Source organism: Ranitomeya imitator, chromosome 8 (genome assembly GCF_032444005.1).
Source record: "Ranitomeya imitator isolate aRanImi1 chromosome 8, aRanImi1.pri, whole genome shotgun sequence".
Lineage (NCBI taxonomy): Eukaryota > Metazoa > Chordata > Amphibia > Anura > Dendrobatidae > Ranitomeya > Ranitomeya imitator.
The window spans coordinates 109,177,833-109,201,020 of NC_091289.1; the positions used below are offsets into that span (position 1 = coordinate 109,177,833).

The window sequence follows — 23,188 nt, forward strand, 5'->3', positions numbered from 1 at the left end:
TCCTTACCCGCTGGCTGCAATATTGGATTGAAGTTCATTCTCTGTCCTCTATAGTACACGCCTGCGCTGTGCAAGATTGCCTTGTGCAGGCATGTACTACGGAGGACAGAGAATGAACTTTTATCCAATATTACAGCCAACATGCAGCCATCGGGTAAGGAAAGGGTGAATCAAACACCCCAAAACCCCACCTCCATGGCTGAAGATTGTTCCCTCCCAAATTCAGGTGACAGTGTCCCTTTAATGATTCAGCGCTTGGTTGAACTGAAAACCTTTCTTGTAGACATGACTAACCCTCAACTGACGCTAAATGAAAGTCAGTGGAATCAGGTGACTGAGCTGGAAAAATTGCTAGATCACCCATTTACAGTGACTAAAAAATTACAAGCAGAGGACTTAACTCCAGGTATTTTCTTAAAGGAGTGGAAGAACCTGATGTTTCGCCTGTCCCAAAGAGGAGGGTTAATTGCAAGTGGCATTGCTACATCAATGAAACGGAGAGAAGAGCTACTATTACAAAATAACATTCATTTGGCAGCTGTTTATGTAGACCCAATGCATCGGATTCTTCTAGATGATCAACAGCTAACTAAAGGAAAAGAAGCTCTGTTTGAAATAGCAGTAAGGATGAATGGGTTGCAGAACAGTCAAGAGGAACAAGAAGAATTTGGTCGTCCTGCCACATCTTCACCCTCATCAACTGATGAAGAATTTAATTTCGAAAAATATTTGGATCACAAGGACCGTGCAAAGTGTTCCCGCATAAGAGTCATCCCCATCAAAGAACACAGCCAGTACATTTCAGCAGAATTTTTCATGTGCACTAAAAGAAATTGAGAAATTTGACCGTTCATCAAAAATAACAGTGCAACAAGCGATTCCTCTGTATCCTGACATTGTCAGAGATGTTGCCCGAGTGGTTACTGCTTTTCCACCAACCCAAGTTAGTGTAGAGAGGTTGTCCTCTGGTCTCAAAATAATCTGACAGATGCAATACTTTTTCTGAAGACAAATTTATAAGATTTCTTCTTATTAACTGCATAACAGTGTTTATTGCATATTTACTTACAAGAGTTTATAAAAGTTTATAAAAGTTATTTGCTATATTCTAATTGTATTCTAATAAATATAGTTTTTGCTCTAAGTGGTCTGATTACTTATATGATGGTGAGAAACTGAATAAGCACGATGTTGATATTTGACAACAGTAAATTTGTTACAAATTGGTCATTTATGAAGGAGCCAGAGCCGGAGTCGGAACCTGATAAAATTCAGGAGTCTGAGTCGCAACTGGCTTACGGACTCCACAGCCCTGGCTCCCTGGACGTCTGATACCTTTCCTAGGTTGAAGTACCTCTCTCTCTTTTCAGGACTTACTGAGAGCGAGCCCTCCACCCTGGTCCTCCTCCCCTGAGTCAGGCGAGGCGTTCTCAGATGCGCCTTCGGAGGATAATTTGGAGCTGGATTCGAACCAAATCGCTAGCATGAGGGATATTGTTCAGAGTCCCATTGGAGCGGTCAATCAGACCTGTGACATCAAAGATTCCTCTACGGAACCTGCAGATCAGGCGGTATAGTTTAGACTGTCTAAACCACCTCCCAAGGCTTTCGCTTCTCATCCTGAATTCGATGAGCTTCTGTCTAAAGAAAGAGAGAATCCAACCAGACTCTTTCATAGAGGAAAGCGCCTTGGCGTCCTATATCCCTTTCCTCCGGATCTCCTCTCCAACTGGCCTTCTTCTCCCTCTGTGGATCCGCTAGTTTCTAGACTTTCCACCAACACAGTCCTCCCACTGTCTGGAGGGGCGTCTCTGAAAGATTCCAACGACAGGATCATTGAATCCTTTGCGAAGTCTGCTTTCGAAGCGGTCGCGTCTGCCCTATGCCCGGCCTTTGCTTCCGCCTGGGTTTCCAAGTCTGTATCCGAATGGGCCAAACAACTCCGTCGGGGCCTTCAGGCTGGAGCCCCACCAGAACAGCTGGTCGAACTCGACACCCAGATTTCTCACGCTGGGGAATATTTGGTTTCTGCTTCCCTGGACGCCGCGTCTTGTGCTGCTCAGGCGTCCAGTAATGTTGTTGCCATCCATCGCACCATTTGGCTCAAGGCCTGGCAGGTGGATCTGTCATGAAAAAAGTCCATTACCAGCCTGCCTTTTCAATGATCACGTCTCTTCGGTGCTAAGCTGGACCAAATTATTAAAGGGACACTGTCACCTGAATTTGGAGGGAACAATCTTCAGCCATGGAGGCGGGGTTTTGGGGTTTTTGATTCACCCTTTCTTTACCCGCTGGCTGCATGCTGGCTGCAATATTGGATTGAAGTTCATTTTCTGTCCTCCATAGTACACGCCTGCGCAAGGCAATCTTGGCACTGTTCGAAAAATCATGTGATGCTTCTCTAATTTGTGCAATTAACAGCACCTGTAACTTACCTGTGGCACCTAACAGGTGTTGGCAATAACTAAATCACACTTGCAGCCAGTTGACATTGATTAAAGTTGACTCAACCTCTGTCCTGTGTCCTTGTGTGTACCACATTGAGCATGGAGAAAAGCAAGAAGACCAAAGAACTGTCTGAGGACTTGAGAAACCAAATTGTGAGGAAGCATGAGCAATCTCAAGACTACAAGTCCATCTCCAAAGATCTGAATGTTCCTATGTCTACCGTGCGCAGTGTCATCAAGAAGTTTAAAGCCCATGGCACTGTGGCTAACCTCCCTAGATGTGGACGGAAAAGAAAAATTGACAAGAGATTTCAACGCAAGATTGTGCGGATGTTGGATAAAGAACCTCGACTAACATCCAAACAAGTTCAAGCTGCCCTGCAGTCCGAGGGTACAACAGTGTCAACCCATACTATCCATCGGCATCTGAATGAAAAGGGACTGTATGGTAGGAGACCCAGGAAGACCCCACTTCTTACCCCGAGACACACAGGCTGGAGTTTTCCAAAACTTACCTGAAAAAGCCTAAAACGTTTTGGAAGAATGTTCTCTGGTCAGATGAGACAAAAGTAGAGCTTTTTGGGCAAAGGCATCAACATAGTTTACAGGAGAAAAAAAGAGGCATTCAAAGAAAAGAACACGGTCCCTACAGTCAAACATGGCGGAGGTTCCCTGATGTTTTGGGGTTGCTTTGCTGCCTCTGGCACTGGACTGCTTGACCATGTGCATGGCATTATGAAGTCTGAAGACTACCAACAAATCTTGCAGCATAATGTAGGGCCCAGTGTAAGAAAGCTGGGTCTCCCTCAGAGGTCATGGGTCTTACAGCAGGACAATGACCCAAAACACACTTAAAAAAGCACTAGAAAATGGTTTGAGAGAAAGCAATGGAGACTTCTAAGGTGGCCAGCAATGAGTCCAGACCTGAATCCCATAGAACACCTGTGGAGAGATCTAAAAATGGCAGTTTGGAGAAAACACCCTTCAAATATCAGGGACCTGGAGCAGTTTGCCAAAGAAGAATGGTCTAAAATTCCAGCAGAGCATTGTAAGAAACTCATTGATGGTTACCGGAAGTGGTTGGTCGCAGTTATTTTGGCTAAAGGTTGTGCAACCAAGTATTAGGCTGAGGGTGCCAATACTTTTGTCTGGCCCATTTTTGGAGTTTTGTGTGAAATGATCAATGTTTTGCTTTTTGCTTCATTCTCTTTTGTGTTTTTTCATGTAAGACAAATTAAATGAAGATAACAATACCAAAGAATTTGTTTGCAATCATTTTCAGGAAGATAATGAATATTATCTGACAGAATTGCAGGGGTGTCAATACTTTTGGCCATGACCATACATACATACATACATACATACATACATACATACATACATACATACATACATACATATTGAATACCCGATGCGTTAGAATCCGAGATATATAGATATATATAGATAGATATATATATATATATATATATATATATATATATATATATATATATATATATATATATATATATATATATATCTCTCATTTCTTTTTTTGCTATTTCAGTATTTTTCCAGTAAAGTAAACATATGCCATATCTGCGTATTGTCTGCTTGCACCATTTCTCCTCTTTTATACTGTTCTGTCTGCGCTCCCGATACAGCTCCTTATAGTAATTATATCAGCGCTGTGAGGGTCCGGCAGTATACAGATGCCCGCAGTAGAATCCGGGGTGGATATTCTTCTGACCCCAATGCCTTATATGAATAACTAGCTGAAGAGCCCGGCGTTGCCTGGGCATAGTAAATATCTGTGGTTAGTTATAGCACGTCACTTCTCTTATTTTCCCATCACTCCTCTCATTTTCCCAATCACATCTTTAATTTTCCCCCTCACACCTCTCATTTTCTCCCTCACTCCTCATTCCCCCCTAACACTTGTCATTTCGACCTCACATCTGTCATTTTCCGATCACTACACTATTTTCCCTCACTCCTCTCATTTTGCACTCACACCTTTTCATTTTAACCTCACACCTCTCATTTTCACCTCAGTATATACATGTTTGTCATCTCCCTTATATATAGTATACATCTGTATGTCATCTCCTGTATATAGTATATACCTGTATGTCATCTCCCCTGTATATAGTATACACCTGCTGTGTGTCATCTCCCCTGTATATAGTATATACCTGTATGTCATCTCCTCCTATATATAGTAAATACCTGTATGTCATCTCCTCCTGTATATAGTATATACCTGTGTGTCATCTCCCCTGTATATAGTATATATCTGTGTGATCTCCTGTATATAGTATATACCTGTATGTCATCTTCTATATATAGCATATACCTGTATGTCATCTCCTGTATATAGTATATACCTGTAGGTAATCTGCTCCTGTATATAGTATATACCTGTGTCATCTCCTCCTGTATATACCTGTATGTCATCTCCTCCTGTATATAGTATGTACCTGTATGTCATCTCCTCCTGTATATAGTATATACCTGTGTCATCTCTCCTGTATATAGTATATATCTGTGTGTCATCTCCCCTGTATATAGTATATACCTGTGTGATCTCCTGTATTAGACCTCGTTAACACGTTATTTGCTCAGTATTTTTACCTCAGTATTTGTAAGCTAAATTGGCAGCCTGATAAATTCCCAGCCAACAGGAAGCCCTCCCCCTGGCAGTATATATTAGCTCACACATACACATAATAGACAGGTCATGTGACTGACAGCTGCCGTATTTCCTATATGGTACATTTGTTGCTCTTGTATTTTGTCTGCTTATTAATCAGATTTTTATTTTTGAAGGCTAATACCAGACTTGTGTGTGTTTTAGGGCGAGTTTCGTTTGTCAAGTTGTGTGTGTGGAGTTGCATGTGGCAACATGCATGTAGCGACTTTTGTTAGATGAGTTTTGTGTGGCAACATGCGTGTAGCAACTTTTTGTGTGTCGAGTTGCATGTGACAGGTTAGTGTAGCAAGTTGTGTGCAGCAAGTTTTGCGCATGGCGAGTTTTGCGCGTGGTGAGTTTTATGTCTGGTGCCTTTTGAGTATGTGCAAGTTTTGTGCGAGGCAACTTTTGCATGTGTTGCAAATTTTGTGCATGTGGCAATTTTTCCGCATGTGCAAGTTTTGCGTGTGGCGAGTTTTCCATAAGGTGAGTTTTGCACTTGTGGCGAGTTTTGCGTGAGCCTATTTTTTGCATGTGGCGAGTTTTGAGCGGCGACTTTTGTGTTTCGACTTTTATGTGGCGAGGTTGGTGTATGTGTGGTGAAATGTGTGCTGAGGGTGGTATGTGTTCAAGCACATGGTAGTGTGTGGCGCATTTTGTGTGTGTGTGTGTTCATATCCCCGTGTGTGGTGAGTATCCCATGTCGGGGTCCCACCTTAGCAACTGTACGGTATATACTCTTTGGCGCCATCGCTCTCATTCTTTAAGTCCCCCTTGTTCACATCTGGCAGCTGTCAATTTACCTCCAACACTTTTCCTTTCACTTTTCCCTATTATGTAGATAGGGGAAAAATAGTTTGGTGAATTGGAAAGCGCAGGGTTAAAATTTCACCTCACAACATAGCCTATGACGCTCTCAGGGTCCAGACGTGTGACTGCAAAATTTTGTGGCTGTAGCTGCGACGCCTCCAACACTTTTCATTTCACTTTTTCCCCATTATGTAGATAGGGGCAAAATTGTTTGGTGAATTGGAAAGCGCGGGGTTAAAATTTTGCCTCACAACATAGCCTATGACGCTCTCGGGGTCCAGACGTGTGACTGTGCAAAATTTTGTGGCTGTAGCTGCGACGGTGCAGATGCCAATCCCGGGGACACACACACACACACACACACACACACACACACACACACACACACACACACACACACACACACACACACACACACACACACACACACACACACACACAGCTTTATATAGTAGATGACTGGTTACAGCACACACTAGTCACCAGGCGTCAAAGATTTTCACACCAAAGTATACGTCTTCCTAGTCGCACAGCTTCAGCACTGCAGAGCTACTTTATCATCTGGTTTAATGTATGATGTACATTTTCGTTAGAGGTTATCCAGGCTTGAGAGTTAAGGGAACCTGTCACCACCTGCAGATATGGGATTAATCTGCAGGTTAATGGTGTTAATCACCTGCCCGGTGCCCGCACTGAAAGTTGCGGGGTGAAAATGAACTTTATGTCCCCCACAACGTTCCGGTGTGTCATAGCGGTGGCTGCATCTGCGCACCCCTTCCTGACAGCCGGCCCTAATACAGAGCCAGTGTCAGTCAGGGCCGGGGGACGTGGTGACTGAACCCAAGCAGACGCCTCCTCTGTGACTGAAGCCAGAACACTGCAGGGGCAATGACGTTCATTTTGTTCCTGCAGCGTTCAGCTAAGTGCAGGCGTTGAGCAGGCTAGTAACGCTATTAACTTGCAGATTAACCCCATATTTGCAGGTTAATTTTGTTTTTCTGGTGACAGGTTTACTTTTAAGTGAGGAAAAAAATCAAATTGTTCGGTCTGGCTTCAAAATGTTACATTTTTGTGAAACACCTGTGGGTTAAAAATGTTCTCTGCACTCTAAAATGAATTCCTTGAGGGATGTAGCCTCAAAAATGGGGATCTTGTGTGTTGCTGTTTTGACACCTTGGGAGCTCTGAAAATTTGACATGTCACCCACTTTTCATTTAAGTGAAATGAAGTGTATTTTTAGTTTTTTTTTTTTTTTTTTTTTAAAGGATATAAGTGATTTAAAGTATTATGGGTTCGCAGTATGGTTAGTCAGGATTCTTTTTTTTTTTTCTGCTGTCTCCTTGCTCAGCTGACTATACAAAGTGCATAAAATATTTAATCTAGGCTTTATAGAGATCTGCTAACTTCCTAGGATGAAGAACGTGTCCGCCTTGACAAAGAGAGACTGGCTGCCAGGCTGGAAGGCCATAAGGAAGGCATTGTGCAGACTGAGCAAATTCGGTAAGCTGTGCTTTTAATGAGTTACCTTTTTGGCTTTGTTTCATTCACTCTTGGTAGAAAGACTTACAATGCTCCTTGTATCAAGCTGACTGATTTGAAACATGCACCAAAGCACTGACAGGTATATAAGACTATACTTTTATATATTTTCTTAGTTGTTAATACCACTTACATTTTCAAAAATTAAATACAGGCATAGAGGTTATAGACTGCTGAAAAAAATCCTAGCTGCGTGTCTCATACCAGATGTGGTGTTGCTGAGAAATAATAATTCATCACTTTTTATATAAATGACCTCTTCCAGGCTCTGGGGAAGACACTGCCTGAAAGATAACTCTGCCTCCAGAGATTATTTTACATGAAGGGGGAGTTACCAGTGTGAGACAAGTAACTAACACAGAGCAGGATAAATGAAATTGGTCTTGCAAACACATTTTTTGCAGCTCTTTGGCTACGTCCCCACAATCTGTAATCAGCACATGTCCGCTCCGCTCCGTCCAAAGCGCTGCCGGCTTTTGAACACCGGTGATTCCGCATGTGTTCACTGAACCGTGCGGAATAATCACCACGCCCAATACATTGGACTGGTGATATTTATCTTGCAGAGACTGAGTGCCTCCTCAAGATAGACATGCTGCGGTGTGGAAAGATGTGCCACATGTCCGTCTCTGCAGGGAAGCCAGAGACGTCTGTGGACACATAGTGGAGATGGGATTTCTTGAAATCCCATGCACGATGCTGTAACATCTGGCCACTGCAGGTTGGATGCTGTGGATGTACGCAGCATCCAACCCACAGCGTTTATTGACCATGGGAACATACCCTTTGAGCTCTGCTGTATTGCTACAATATTACATCCCTGTCTGCCTGTGAGATGGGAGCTGGAGCAGAGAGGAACCTGCAGATGTCTGTAGAATGTAAGCCGGCAAGGGCAGGGTCCTCGCCCCTCTGTATCAGTCTGTCATTGTTAGTTTGTTTACTGTAAGTGATATCTGTAATTTGTATGTAACCCCTTCTCATGTAAAGCACCATGGAATCAATGGTGCTATATAAATAAATAATAATAATAATAATAATGTGTGAGGTATAATCACACACAGCTCTGCAGTGAGATCAGGAGAGCAGAGAGTGGCCATTACACATCACACTGGTAACCATTACACATTATTATTAGTATTATTATTATTATAAATTTTTATAGCGCCATTTATTACATGGCGCTTTACATGTGAAAAAGGGGGCAAATATAGATATACAATAAACATGAGCAAAAAACAAGGCACTAACAGGTACAGAAGGAGGGAGGACCCTGCCCGCGAGGGCTCACAGTCTGCACATCACATTATACATCACACTGGTAACTCGCCCTTTATGTATAATAGGCTCTGGAGGCAGAGTTATCTCCAGGCAGCGTCCTCCCCACAGCCTAGAAGGGGTTATTTATATAAAGTGATAAAAGATGGCTTCTCGACAACACATCTGATAAGAGGCACACAGGTCTCGCTCTCCTCCGCTTTCTGTAGCCTGTATGCCCATATTAATAGTTTAGGTTAAGTCATATGTGGTGACAGATTCCCTTTAAAGCTTCAGTGTAAGTAAACAGCACCACCCAGCCAGCCATGTGACACATCGAGTTCTGTTTTAACCCCTACATTCATACTGCCCTCAGATTACACACCATACCGTACCTAGTTGGAGTAAGTGAGACGGGATTGATTTACCAGTTTGTATTTAATGTGTCCTAATGTCAAACTGTTTTCATAGAATGTGTATTAAATAGAGCTTTTTACACTTTCTTTTTTTTCCATGATGTATTCAGATCCCTCTCAGAAGCCATGTCTGTTGAAAAAATTGCAGCCATCAAAGCCAAAATTATGGCAAAAAGAAAAACCACGATCAAAACTGATTTGGATGATGATATAACCGCATTAAAACAGAGAAGTTTTGTGGATGCTGAAGTGGATGTTACCAGGGACATTGTCAGCAGGGAACGAGTATGGAGGACCAGAACCACCATACTGCAGAGTACAGGGAAAGTGAGTGAATTCATTACTTCTTGATTTGATCAATATTTTTTTATGAAAAGAGGGAAAAAATGACTTTAATAATCCAGTGCAAGAGACATTTGGAGACTTTAAAACGATGTAAAAATATAAATTGTGCCTGGTCGTTAACTCTTTTCCGCAAATGGGTATAACTGTTTTTAAGATTCCAAGTTATTTCCCACCATTAGTTATACAGTTACGCTTCAGGGATGGCATGTGCACAGAAGTAGTACCTGTGCCGTCCACAAGAGTCAGCTGATACACACAGCTATGCTCCCTCGGCATGTGCTGGGACTGGAGGGGGCACTATCTGGTGGATTCCGGTGCAGCTATCAGTAGTGACAGCAGCATGTCAGGAGTGTGGCACCCCTACAGCACGATCAGTGCGTGCCAATGGGTTGCTACTGCAGTAATGGGCTCCGTGCCTGCTATATTAATCAGCCTATCTGATGTGAAGTTTTTGTCTATGTGCACACGTTGCAGAATTGCCGCAGAAATTTCCGTAGCAATTCTGCAACTCCCTGCCGCGGGAAATATGCATGCGGAATTGGCATGCATATTCCCGCTAAACACTAGCGTTTTGCAAGCGTAATTAGCTTGCAGAATGCTAGCGTTTTCCAAGAGATCTGTAGCATCGCTTGAAATACTGATTGACAGGTTGGTCACACTTGTCAAACATAGTGTTTGATAAGTGTGACCAACCTTTTTACTATTGATGCTGCCTATGCAGCATCAATAGTAAAAAGATAGAATGTTAAAAATAAATATCGTGATATTCTCACCTTCCAGCGACCCCCGCAGCCATCCCGCTCCTCGCGATGCTCCGGTCCCAGTAATGCCTTGCGGCAATGACTTGTGATGACGTAGCGGCCGAAAAAGCGCTAAAAATCCTGAATGTGTGCACATAGCCTTAAAGTGTTAAAATGTAAAATTGGCCTCAGATCCATTTTAGTAATTAAAAAATGGTTTATTTGTGGGGAAAAACTATCCCCATTGCAAAACGTACACTCACTTGTTATTGCCGCGTCTATAACTGCCTATACTATAAAACTATATCATTTCTCATGGTATATGCTGAACTTTGCACACTTTTTTTTTAACCCCTTACTGCCGATGGCAGAACCCCCGCTGTTATGCAAGCCCCGGCGGTGAGCCTTCATCAAAGCCAGGACATGTCAGCTGTTTTGAACAGCTGACATGTGCCTGCAATAGGCACGGGTGGAAGCGCGATCCGCCTGCACCTATTAACTAGTTAAATGCACTTTCATACTCTTGACAGCTGCATTTAACAAGCTCATCTGGCTGGAAATGCGTGCATCGGTGACCCCCGTCACATGATCAGGAGTCATCGGTGTGTTGGCGTAACAACCAGAGGTCTCCTGCAGACCTCTATGGTTGTTGATGCCAGATTGCTGTGAGCGCCACCCTGTGGTCGGCACTCATAGCAATGCTGTAATTTAGCTACATAGGGGCGATCTGAGCATCGCTTCTATGTAGCAGAGCCGATTAGGCTTTGCCAGCTTTTAGCCTCCCATGGAGGCTATTGAGGCATGGCAAAAAATGACAAAATGTTTTTAAAAATATGAAAAAAATTTAAAAAATTCAAATCACCCCCCTTTCAAAATAAAACAATAATAAAAAAAAAAAATCAAACCTACATATATTTGGTATCGCCGCGTTCAGAATCGCCCAATCTATGAATAAAAAAGGATTAACCTGATCGCTAAACAGCGCAGCGAGAAAAAAAATCAAAACGCCAGAATGGCCGTATTTTTCTGATTATAAGGCGCACTTTAGTTCCCCCAAATTTTGGGGGAAGTAGGGGGTGCGTCTTATAATCCGAATCTGTGTGATGTGCTGTGCTGTGCTGTAGGGGGAACGGCTCTGAAGTGGTGTCGGGCGCTGGAGTGGGCTGGCTGCGGGCTGCAGAGACAGCAGGAGATCCTGTGCTCCTGCTCATTAGCCTCATGTAATACTCACTGTACCCGCTGTCCATCACCTCGGTGCTGAAGCCGGGCGCCGAGTTGCTTGACAGGGGAGCAGTGCATGTTGCATGTGCATGCACTCCCCCTCCTCCCATGATGAATATGCCCCCTGCAGGCACACACACAACCCCCCAGTCACTATATGTCCCCTGCTGGCAGGCACATGATAAAATAACAAACACTTAACTCACCTTCTGATGATGGCTCCCAGCTCCTCGGTCGCGCTTCCTGTGTCTGTGCCGACATCCGATCATGTGATCGGCACAGAATAGTGATGTCATCACTGTGTGCCCAGGTCACATGATCTGATGCCTGGGAAACAGGAAGTGCAACCGAGGAGCTGGGAGCACGGAGCCATCATCAGAAGGTGAGTTAAGTGTTTATTTTATCATGTGCCTGCCAGCAGGGGGGCATGTAGTAACTGGGGGGCTATGTGCGTGCCTGCAGGGGGGCATGTAGTGACTGGGGGGGTCATGTGCGTGACTGCAGGGGGGCATGTAGTGACTGGGGGGGCCATGTGCGTGCCTGCAGGGGGGCATGTAGTGACTGGGGGGGGGCATGTAGTGACTGGGGGGCTATGTGCGTGCCTGCAGGGGGGCATGTAGTGACTGGGGGGCCATGTGCGTGCCTGCAGGGGGGCATGTAGTGACTGGGGGAGGCTATGTGCGTGCCTGCAGGGGGGCATGTAGTGACTGGGGGGCCATGTGCGTGTCTGCAGGGGGGCATGTAGTGACTGGGGGGCCATGTGCTTGCCTGCAGGGGGGCATGTAGTGACTGGGGGGTCAATGTGCGTGCCATATAGAGAAGGGGGGGGCCATGTGCGTGCCAATAGGGGGGCTTATAGTGATGGGGGGGTCCACATCCAAGATGAGAAGGGGGAAGGGCAGTGTGCCAGCAGCACAGGGGACAATGTGCCAGCAGCACAGGGGACAATGTGCCAGCACAGGGGGGGGGGGGGGCCATATGCCAGGATGGGGGTTATATAGATACCAGGATGAGGGGCATAAATATGATTTGTAAGACGAACACTGGCATTATAAGACAGACCCCCATTTAACATAAGATTATTTGTTTCTCCTTTTCTTCACCAAATTTGGGGGTGCGTCTTATAATCGGGTGCGTCTTATAAAGCGAAAAAATACGGTACGTTTTTTTAGTCGCTGCGACTTTGCATTAAAATGCAATAACGGGCGATCTAAAGAACGTATCTGCACCAAATGGTTTCATTAAAAAGTCAGCTCGGCACGCAAAAAATAAGCCTTCACCCAACCCGAGATCACGGAAAATGGAGACACTACAGGTAACGGAAAATTGCGCAATTTTCTTTTTTTTTTTTTTTTTTTTTAGTTTGGAGTTTTTTTTTTTTTTACCATTTAGATAAAAAAGAACCTAGTCATGTTTGGTGTCTGTGAACTCGTAATGACTTGGAGAATCATAATGGCAGGTCAGTTTTAGCATTTAGTGAACCTAGCAAAAAAGTCAAACAAAGACGTGTGGGATTGCACTTTTTTTTTGCAATTTCACCGCACTTGGAATCTTTTTTTTTTTTTCAGTGTTCTAGTACACGACATGGTAAAACCAGTCGTGTCGTTCAAAAGTGCAACTCGTCCCACAAAAAATAAGCCCTCACATGGCCAAATTGGCAGAAAAATAAGTTATGGCTCTGGGAAAGAGGGGAGCGAGAAACGAAAACCCAAAACTGAAAAAAGCTCCGGGGGTTAATATGGCTCAAAGATATTAATGAAAAAAAGAATTGAAATGTCAGTGAATGTAACACCAAGAAAGAAAAGTGTTTTTTTTTTTTTTTCAGTAAATATATTTATTGAAATTTTAAACAGGAAAAACAATAAAATGAATCATTACAATGTCCAGAACTATACATTACGCCTCTGAGCACACAGCACAAGTGTAGTTGAACAAGGACTCTGGCACATAAAGGGTACATGCTTCTCATCTTGAGAATCACCTCGGGACATGGATACAGGATACAAAACCTGTGAGAAAAGCAATTGTAGAGATAGGAGAAAAACAAAGAAAGAGAAGAAGAGAGAGAAAAAAAAAGGGGGGGGGGGGGAAAGGGGAAGAAGGGGGGATTAAGGGAGACCCAGCAATGTATACGCCCACGTATTGAGAATTATGAGTATGTACGCAGCCAAGTCAGGAACCCTGTGCTTTCCTTGAAGGATTGCCAGAGGAACCAGGTGCGTCCCTGGACATATGCAGCATCACCATCACCCGCCACCAGCGACTCTAGACGATGTAATCTATCCATTTCAGCTATCCATTCCTCCGTGGAGGGGACCTCAGTGGACCTCCAATGTCGGGGAATAACTGCCCTAGCAGCTATGAGGCAAAATCTCAGGATCCCCTTTTTAACGGAAGCTATCGAACTGGGTATCAGGGACAGTAGTGCCATTTGGGGGGAGGGCTCGTGGCGGACTCCAGTCATCAAATGAAAGGCATCGAAGACTGAGTTCCAGAAGGGTTGCAGGGGACCACAGGACCACCAAACATGAAGCATAGAGCCCGTGGCAGAGCCACATCTCCAGCAGGCGTCCGAGATCTCCGGGTTAATCCTGTGGAGAAGGACGGGACACCTATACCTGCGTGTCAGTAATTTATAATTCCTCTCCTGCGCCTGACTGGACATCGTCATCTTATGTGCAAGAGTGAAGATTTTTAGACTATCCGCCTCAGAAAAGGTGATCCCCAGGTCCCTCTCCCAAGCCTCCATAAATCCAAGCGTAGTAGGGGGAAGTGAATTCAAGACCAGGCCATAGAGCACCGAAACCACGTGGGAGGGACCCTCGGTAGGGAGCATCAGGGACTCAAATGGTGTCAGCGCCCCCATCGGCACACTGGAAAGAAAGCTCCGCAATTGCAGAAACTCCAGCCAGGACAGCGGTGTCGTAAGATCAGAACCTCGTAACCCCCGCATGCCGGAGAGCCCCGCAAGCTTATCCTTCACCTGACCCAGTCCCACCCCGTCAAGTCGTGACCAACACAGATACGTAGATCTATTCATTGCTGGGGGAAAGGCCGGATTGTCAAAAAGGGGACTCAGTCTGCTCAATCGGGAGGTCAGGCGTAATTTCACATAGGATCTATCCCAGAACCTCAAAACAATCTGTGTGAGTGGAGCAAAACTCGACACAGGTGGGCGTCCGGTCCCCCCCAGCCAAGGCAGCCAGTACAAAGAAGAGGGCGATAAAAGTTTCTCCAGGAGCACCCACTGTTTATGAGCATCACCGAACCTCCAGTCAACAATCCTAGAGAGCAAGACTGCCTGATAATAACGTTTAAAATCAGGAAGGCCTACCCCCCCTTTAGTCTTGGGTCTCACTAACACTGAGAACCGAGTCCGCGGCTTCTTAGTTCCCCAAATAAAGCTATTGATAGCTGACTGCAGGCGCCTGAAAAAGCAATCTGGAACCTGCACTGGAGCAGTCTGAAAAAGATAGAGGAATCGGGGTAAAATATCCATTTTGACCACTCCCACCCGTCCGAACCAAGATAGCTGAGGTCTGCCATACCGTTTAAGGTCCGAGATAGTTTTCTGCAGGAGCGGGACGTAGTTCAGAGCATATGTTGCGCTAATGTCAGCAGGTATTAAGACTCCTAAATATTTTAAGGCATCGGTCTTCCACTTAAAAGAGAAGGACGCCTGAAGCTGAGAGACTAGATCATCAGGCAGGGAGATATTGAGCGCCTCCGTCTTGGAGTAGTTGACTTTAAAGTTTGAAACCTCCCCGAACCTACGGAACTCTCGGAGGAGTACAGGAAAAGCCACGGTCGGGTTGGTAATGTACAGCAATAAATCATCCGCATACAGGGATATCTTAAACTCATGTTGACCAATCCGCAGACCCTCAATATCAGGAGTCTTCCGTAATGCCACTGCCAGATGCTCCATCGCAAGGATATAAAGTAAGGGGGAAAGGGGACAACCCTGACGGGTCCCGTTTCTTATGTCAATGGGCGGGGAAAGGGTACCGTTCACTCTAAGACGGGCCGTAGGCCTATGATACAGAGCAAAAATCCTCTCCAACATGTTAGGTCCCACTCCCAGTTGCTTCAGGGAGGCACGTAGAAAGGTCCAGCCTAGGCGATCAAAAGCCTTCTCAGCGTCAATAGATAATAAACATGCTGGTACCTTTCCTGTGCGCATGTACGAGGTCAGAAGCAACGTCTTCACCGTGTTATCCTTGGCCTCCCTGTGCGGCACAAAGCCCACCTGATCACTATGGATGGACCCAGGGAGAATAGGGTTCAGTCTACCAGCTAACACTTTCGCGAACACCTTCACATCCACATTAATGAGGGATATGGGCCTATAGCTTGCACACAATAGGGGATCTTTTCCCGGTTTAGGAATCACGGTGATTGTGGCCATCAGCGTTTGGGAGGCAAAGGGGCAGCTGGCCGAGATGGAGTTAAACAGTTTGGTCATGAAGGGGACCAGGGAATTCGCATATAACTTATAGAAGGCGGCGGAGAATCCGTCAGGACCAGGGCTACATTAGCCAAAGATTTTATCGTGTCTAAAACCTCCTGTTCCGAGAGAGGACTCTCCAGGGCCTCAGACTCCTCCACCGACATAGGCGGGAGCTCAGTGTCCCGGATGTTGTCGTCCACCCGTGCTTGAAACTCGGAAGGGGACATATCAGACAGCGGGCCACTTAAATTGTAGAGAGAGTGGTAATATGCTCTGAATGAGTCCACAATCTCCTCAGGAAAATGGACCAGTTCACCCGTAGCAGACCTCATGGTAGGGATATAAGTGGTGGGAGCACGGGGGTGCAAAAACCTCGCTAGAGCTCTCCCGGGTTTATCAGAGTACTTATACAGAAATTTATGAAAGCGGTCCCTCTGTCGTGCTAACGTCGTGTCCAACAAGGCACTCAACTCACAGCGTGTCCGGAGGAGATCAGCCAGCACCCCAGCATCTCTAGTCCGTTTATGATCCAACTCCAGAGTTTGCATACGAGTCAACAAACCCACAATGTTAGTCTCCCTCTCTCTCTTCAGTCGGGCCCCCTGTTGTATAAATACTCCCCGTATTACTCCCTTCAGAGCCTCCCATTGGTATGGGATGGCCGTGGGGTCATGCTTGTGAAAATCTAGAAAGTCTGAGATTGCTGTTCGCACGGCCGCCTGACATGTTAGATCTCCAAGGAGACCAGGGTTTAAGGACCAGGTCCATTCTCTCGGAGAAAGGCTCGGCAGCCGAAGGGAGAGCAAAACTGGGGCATGGTCTGACCACAACATCGTGTCAATGTCAGACTTTGGGTCAAGAGACAGGAGCCCGTGGCTGATCAAAAAATAATCCAATCTACTATAGGAATTATGTACTGTGGAGAAGTAGGTATAATCTCGGGTAGTGGGGTGTAGTAACCTCCAAACATCCACCAACCTTGAGTCCGTCAGGGCCCGCCGCAGTCTCTCCAGCTGTGAGAGGGACACCGCTGACCTGCCCGAAGAGGAATCCACAGCGCGGTCCAACACCATATTGAAGTCCCCTCCCATAATCACATAGCCTTCCGCAAAGGCCGAGAGGTCCCGTAGGTACTTTCTGCACGCTCGGACCTGGTCTTGATTGGGGAGATAAATGTTAGCTATGGTGAACAAATCATGGGCAATTTTGAGCTTTAAAAACACATATCGACCATTAGAATCCGCTTTAGAGGCAAAAGAAAAGTGTTTTTTCAGAATTATAGAGCTCCCGGGATTAATACATGTGCAGATGATGGAAAAAATGGAAACAAACTTTTCCAAACCTTTTTATTCATTCTGTGAATAAGCAGTAGACACAGGCCTGCCTCTGCTTCCAGCCTTGGCTGCTATCAATGAGGGTTGTCTGAGGATTATTTTGCCATGCTGAATGTATTTGGCACACACCTCCCTGTGCCGTTACTGTCAATGTTCTGTTATGCTTAATGGGAGACCAGTCTGGAGACTCTGCAGGCCTCGGGAGCACATTTAGGCCAGGCGCTGCTCACAGTAGCGTCAGCAGCATGCGGCCTGGTGGTGATAATGGCCTCTGGGACACTGGAGAAATGAGTGGACTGCTGATTCCACCGCCAGATCTGTGTAATGCTGAGCTTAGTGTCACACTATAGCCCCGCGAGTAGGACCCATCTGACAGCACCAGGCCACATGTGAGCAATCTATGTAGCGTAAATTTGCTATCGTAGTAGCAGCGTCCCCGGACATTTCTCCCTTCTGGGATGCCATTGCACAAGGAGCTGCCACCAGCGAACTTTGATGCTTTACTTGCTCAAGTACATTCAGCGTGGCAGAACATTTCTCAGACAACATTGCCAAGCTCCTTGGCATGCTGAGGTTTGTAGTTCCGAGTGGAATGACATCCGCTGCTCCTCCCTCTTCTTACACACGGCTGTTTGTCAGTCAAGGCTGTAGGGGGCATGATGCCGGTGAAGTGCAGAGATGAGTTTTGGCGCTCCTGACTAGTCTTGGATCAGGAGTGCAACGATTACATTTCAGTTTTGCCCCAAATACATAGACATTTATATAGAAAAAATAAAACCTGACCCACAAAGTAAAGTTAAAGGAGTATTCTGATCTCCAAGATCCTATCCCAATTTGGTGTAGTAATATTACCAAATATATCCAATTAGAAATGTCGCATAGTTCTTCTGATTCCCTGTGTCGCTTACGCCATGTGCAGGGCCTTGCAGTAGCTGATGTATCCCTGTTTATGGCCGCGAACTGTCACTGTACAAGTGGTGTAACCATGGATACCTAAGCTACTGCAATGCCCTGCACATGGGTTAAGCAACATGGCTAATCAGAAGAACTTTATTACTTTTCTGATTGGAGGTATTATCTAATGTTACACCTGTTACATATCCTGGGATATGATCTTAAAGATGAAAATACCCTTATAGTTATTCAGCACTGCAAATGGCGTAAAATTTAAAAACCCCTATAAAACCATGGCATAATTGCAGTTTTGTTAATATTCCTTCCATTAATGAGTTAATAAGATTTATGTGTATCCCAAAAACGATGCTGCGTACACATGTTTAATTATTTTGGAAAAAATACAAGCCCTCGTATGACTTTCCCCAAAAACATTAAAATTATGGCTCCTGGAATGTTACAATAAAGGGAGAAAAAAAAACACAAAACCACAACTTTGACCAATGCAATGGAGTTAATGGGAGAAAATCTGGCCTGGTCTTGAACATGTTAAAAGGAATCTGTCAGTAGGTTCTACCCTCTTAAGTCGTCTGTACAGGCATGCAGGTCATGGGAAGCTGAATAATTCCTCAGATATCGAGGTAAAGGAGGAGTTACGAATGAAAGACGTGTAATGGTTACCAGTGTGATGTGTAATGGTTACCAGTGTAGTGGCAGCTCTGTGCTCTCCTGATCTCACTGCAGAGCTGTGTGTGATTATACCTCACACATCTGCAGGTTCCTGTCAGCTCCCATCTCACAGGCAGGGTTGCAATACAGCAGAGCTGTGAGAGCTAGAGCTGCTAACATGTTTGCTATAAGGCAGCGTTCAGTTCTACTGTACATTACACTGGTAACAGTTCTTTCATTTACAATAATCTCTGCAGGGAGATTCTCAGTAAGACGCCTCAATACTAGCAATTAACTCTTTACCACAAAATTCCAGAGACTGCACTGTCTTGGACCTCCATCTGTACATGTATTTGTTTTTCTGTGGTCCACGCTGTACTGTTTTCCAGTTCAGCACCTGACAGCACCATTGGAGGACGTCCTTCTTATCCTCAGTGGGATAGGAACAACAAGCAGGTAAGAAGGACGTCCTCCAATGGTGCTGTCAGGATGGATTTCTGGAAATACAATTACCGGTAGGTCTAATTACCGTTTTCTTCTATACAGAAGAGTGGTGCAGAGCTTTTTGAAAGTGTTTTAAGGCATTTATTTTTTGGGGTGGGCTTTTGAGTGTACTAATTCAGATGTAGAACAAAGGGGTGTGCTGCAAGAAGAAGTGATAACCCCCTCTCCCCGCTCCTGGACATAATCTGTATTTAGGATTCATAAGATACTACTATCCAAGCTCCTATATGCTAGTTGATGTAAGTATTTGAAATCATGACATTATATGTTTACATGTGCCTTTCCCGCTTATTAAAAAAAAAAAAATAGATGAAGGTTAATTTAATTTTAATTGAAAATCCATTTTTACTACTTAGTATTTTTTTTTCTTTCAGAATTTTGCAAAAAATATATTTGCAATACTTCAGAATGTGAAAGCAAGGGAAGAGGGTCGTGCACCCGAGCCAAGACCCGTACAGATTACTGCACCAACGGTAAATACCTTGTGTTTTACTGAAGTGTGATTTTTGCAGTTGAATACAAATAAAATGGTAATTTCAGGCCACAGGTGGCTGCATATGTGAAGATGCCAAATCTGTAGGAGTTGCATAACAATTATGTGGTTTTCTTGCAAATGTTGTGCTCTCCCACTCGGGGCTGTGGAGTCTTTAGGCCAAACCTCCAACTCCGACTCCTCAATTTCCAGGACACTGACTCCACCGAAATGGGCTCTGACGCCACAGCCCTGCTCACACTATGGAACTTGTGATTCTCATATTCTGTCCCGCTTTGTGGCTGCAGCCCATCAATATTCTGTCCCGCTTTGTGGCTGCAGCCCACCAATATTCTGTCCCGCTTTGTGGCTGCAGCCCATCAATATTCTGTCCCGCTTTGTGGCTGCAGCCCATCAATATTCTGTCCCGCTTTGTGGCTGCAGCCCATCAATATTCTGCCCGCTTTGTGGCTGCAGCCCATCAATATTCTGTCCCGCTTTGTGGCTGCAACCCATCAATATTTGTCCCGCTTTGTGGCTGCAGCCCATCAATATTTTGTCCCGCTTTGTGGCTGCAGCCCATCAATATTTTGTCCCGCTTTGTGGCTGCAGGCCACCAATATTCTGTCCCGCTTTGTGGCTGCAGCCCATCAATATTCTGTCCCGCTTTGTGGCTGCAGCCCACCAATATTCTGTCCCGCTTTGTGGCTGCAGCCCATCAATATTTGTCCCGCTTTGTGGCTGCAGCCCATCAATATTCTGTCCCGCTTTGTGGCTGCAGCCCATCAATATTCTGTCCCGCTTTGTGGCTGCAGCCCATCAATATTCCGTCCTGCTTTGTGGCTGCAGCCCATCAATATTCTGTCCTGCTTTGTGGCTGCAGCCCATCAATATTCTGTCCCGCTTTGTGGCTGCAGCCCACCAATATTCTGCCCTGCTTTGTGGCTGCAGCCCACCAATATTCTGTCCTGCTTTGTGGCTGCAGCCCACCAATATTCTTTCCTGCTTTGTGGCTGCAGCCCATCAATATTCTGTCCTGCTTTGTGGCTGCAGCCCATCAATATTCTGTCCTGCTTTGTGGCTGCAGCCCACCAATATTCTGTCCCGCTTTGTGGCTGCAGCCCACCAATATTCTGTCCCGCTTTGTGGCTGCAGCCCACCAATATTCTGTCCCGCTTTGTGGCTGCAGCCCACCAATATTCTGCCCTGCTTTGTGGCTGCAGCCCATCAATATTCTGTCCCGCTTTGTGGCTGCAGCCCATCAATATTCTGTCCCGCTTTGTGGCTGCAGCCCATCAATATTCTGTCCCGCTTTGTGGCTGCAGCCCATCAATATTCTGTCCCGCTTTGTGGCTGCAGCCCATCAATATTCTGTCCCGCTTTGTGGCTGCAGCCCATCAATATTCTGTCCCGCTTTGTGGCTGCAGCCCATCAATATTCTGTCCCGCTTTGTGGCTGCAGCCCATCAATATTCTGTCCCGCTTTGTGGCTGCAGCCCACCAATATTCTGTCCTGCTTTGTGGCTGCAGCCCATCAATATTCTGTCCCGCTTTGTGGCTGCAGCCCACCAATATTCTGCCCTGCTTTGTGGCTGCAGCCCACCAATATTCTTTCTTGCTTTGTGGCTGCAGCCCATCAATATTCTGTCCCGCTTTGTGGCTGCAGCCCACCAATATTCTTTCCTGCTTTGTGGCTGCAGCCCACCAATATTCTTTCTTGCTTTGTGGCTGCAGCCCATCAATATTCTGTCCCGCTTTGTGGCTGCAGCCCACCAATATTCTTTCCTGCTTTGTGGCTGCAGCCCACCAATATTCTTTCTTGCTTTGTGGCTGCAGCCCATCAATATTCTGTCCCGCTTTGTGGCTGCAGCCCACCAATATTCTATCCCGCTTTGTGGCTGCAGCCCATCAATATTCTGTCCCGCTTTGTGGCTGCAGCCCACCAATATTCTGTCCCGCTTTGTGGCTGCAGCCCACCAATATTCTGTCCCGCTTTGTGGCTGCAGCCCATCAATATTCTGTCAGGATGGTCGGCCGCTCTGATAATAGACAGCGGCTGTCTTTGGCGGCAGCCTGCATGTGACAAAACAAGCGTTGTCTATCACTCTGGAAGCAGCAGCACCAACATTGCTAAAATGGCACCCCCTGCCGGAGCAGAGTATACTGCTTTTATTTGCTGTCTTGAATTGATTAAGCTGGGGATGTCCAGTAGTTGACAATCCCTTTAAGAAAAATGTTGTGCTGAGTGTAAAAATCCTCTGCAATTTATAAGCTCCCAGCTTTTATATTGGCTAAAAAAAATGAAACTTTATTTTTCAGGACCCAACACTGAGAAACAAACAGCCAGCTCCACAGATATACAATCGATACGATCAAGAACGGTTCAAAGGGAAAGAGGGTAAGTGATTGTTTCCGCTGTAGAAGGTGTACATTCTTCTTGTCCTTTTTTAAATGGTTATTATTGAACTATAGTATTCCTAATATGGGCTGATCTTTCCTTGTTACTTTTATCCCTCTGGTCATTAGGCTGTTTATCCTCGCCTTAACTTTTTTTTTCCCCTGAAAGGTTTACATTGTAAGGATATATAAAAGATAAAGGGAATCTGTCACTAGGTCTTTGCCACCTAGACTGAGAACTAGTAAACCTTGTCTCTACGCTCATGGGCTCTGAGTAACTCTGCTTACAGCACTGATTGGCAGATTTTTGTGTACACTGCATAGGCAGAAAGCCGCCAATCTGTGGTTGTGGATTTACCAAGTTCAGTATTCAGGGAACATCTAGATCTGCAGAAGACGATACTGATTTGATCAAAATGACATCAAGCAACAACCCAGGAAGTGTCCCGTCACGGGAGTCGTATTCTCAGGCCCCACATCATTCTGCTCTCAGACCACACAGCACAAACCCTCCGGCAGATTCTGTTTGTTCTTAGGTTAACAAACAGTGGCTGTATAATCTTTGAAAGTGTCAAAACATAAAGTACTCTTATTATTCAGCTATTGTCAAAGTACACCAGCCCCATCAGGTCTAAAATCTGTTGAGGAGGGCAGCAGATTTCACAGTACAAACTACCGTACATGTTTTGTTCCCTTGTATTAGCTAAAACTTTCATGTTTTTTTTTTTTTCTCGTCAGAAACGGAAGGCTTTAAGATTGACACAATGGGGACGTACCACGGCATGACACTGAAATCTGTGACTGTAAGTTGGACAGACATTGCTTCAAAATTGTATATTTGAAAAGGGACATGTATAAAATGTAGCACAGGTCTTTTTCAGCTTTTCGATTTGTATGCCAACATACAAGAGATGGGTGCTTATGGGCACATAATGGCCCTATTTAAAAGCTCTAGAAAACTATGGAGCTAGTATTTCGGATTTCACGGTTTCTCATGTTAGGTACACTTGCGTTTGTGAATTT

The 23,188-nt window shown here is 45.2% G+C and overlaps 1 protein-coding gene and 1 long non-coding RNA gene across 2 annotated transcripts in view; one reads left to right on the forward strand and one right to left on the reverse strand.

The window, feature by feature from the left end:
* Window positions 1-23,188, forward strand: part of CDC73 (cell division cycle 73) — a 119,484-nt gene that overhangs the window by 42,501 nt on the left and 53,795 nt on the right. Inside the window, exons 6-10 of the mRNA XM_069737278.1 lie at window positions 7,343-7,431; window positions 9,251-9,467; window positions 19,672-19,770; window positions 22,088-22,166; window positions 22,904-22,968. Coding sequence (XP_069593379.1) covers window positions 7,343-7,431; window positions 9,251-9,467; window positions 19,672-19,770; window positions 22,088-22,166; window positions 22,904-22,968 — 549 coding nt within the window. The remainder of the gene's footprint in view (window positions 1-7,342; window positions 7,432-9,250; window positions 9,468-19,671; window positions 19,771-22,087; window positions 22,167-22,903; window positions 22,969-23,188) is intronic.
* LOC138647161 (uncharacterized) lies at window positions 13,254-17,179 on the reverse strand. Its single transcript, XR_011314910.1, has 2 exons — window positions 16,875-17,179; window positions 13,254-13,455 (listed from the first exon to the last, which is right to left on the reverse strand). It is a non-coding gene; the product is annotated as an uncharacterized lncRNA (long non-coding RNA).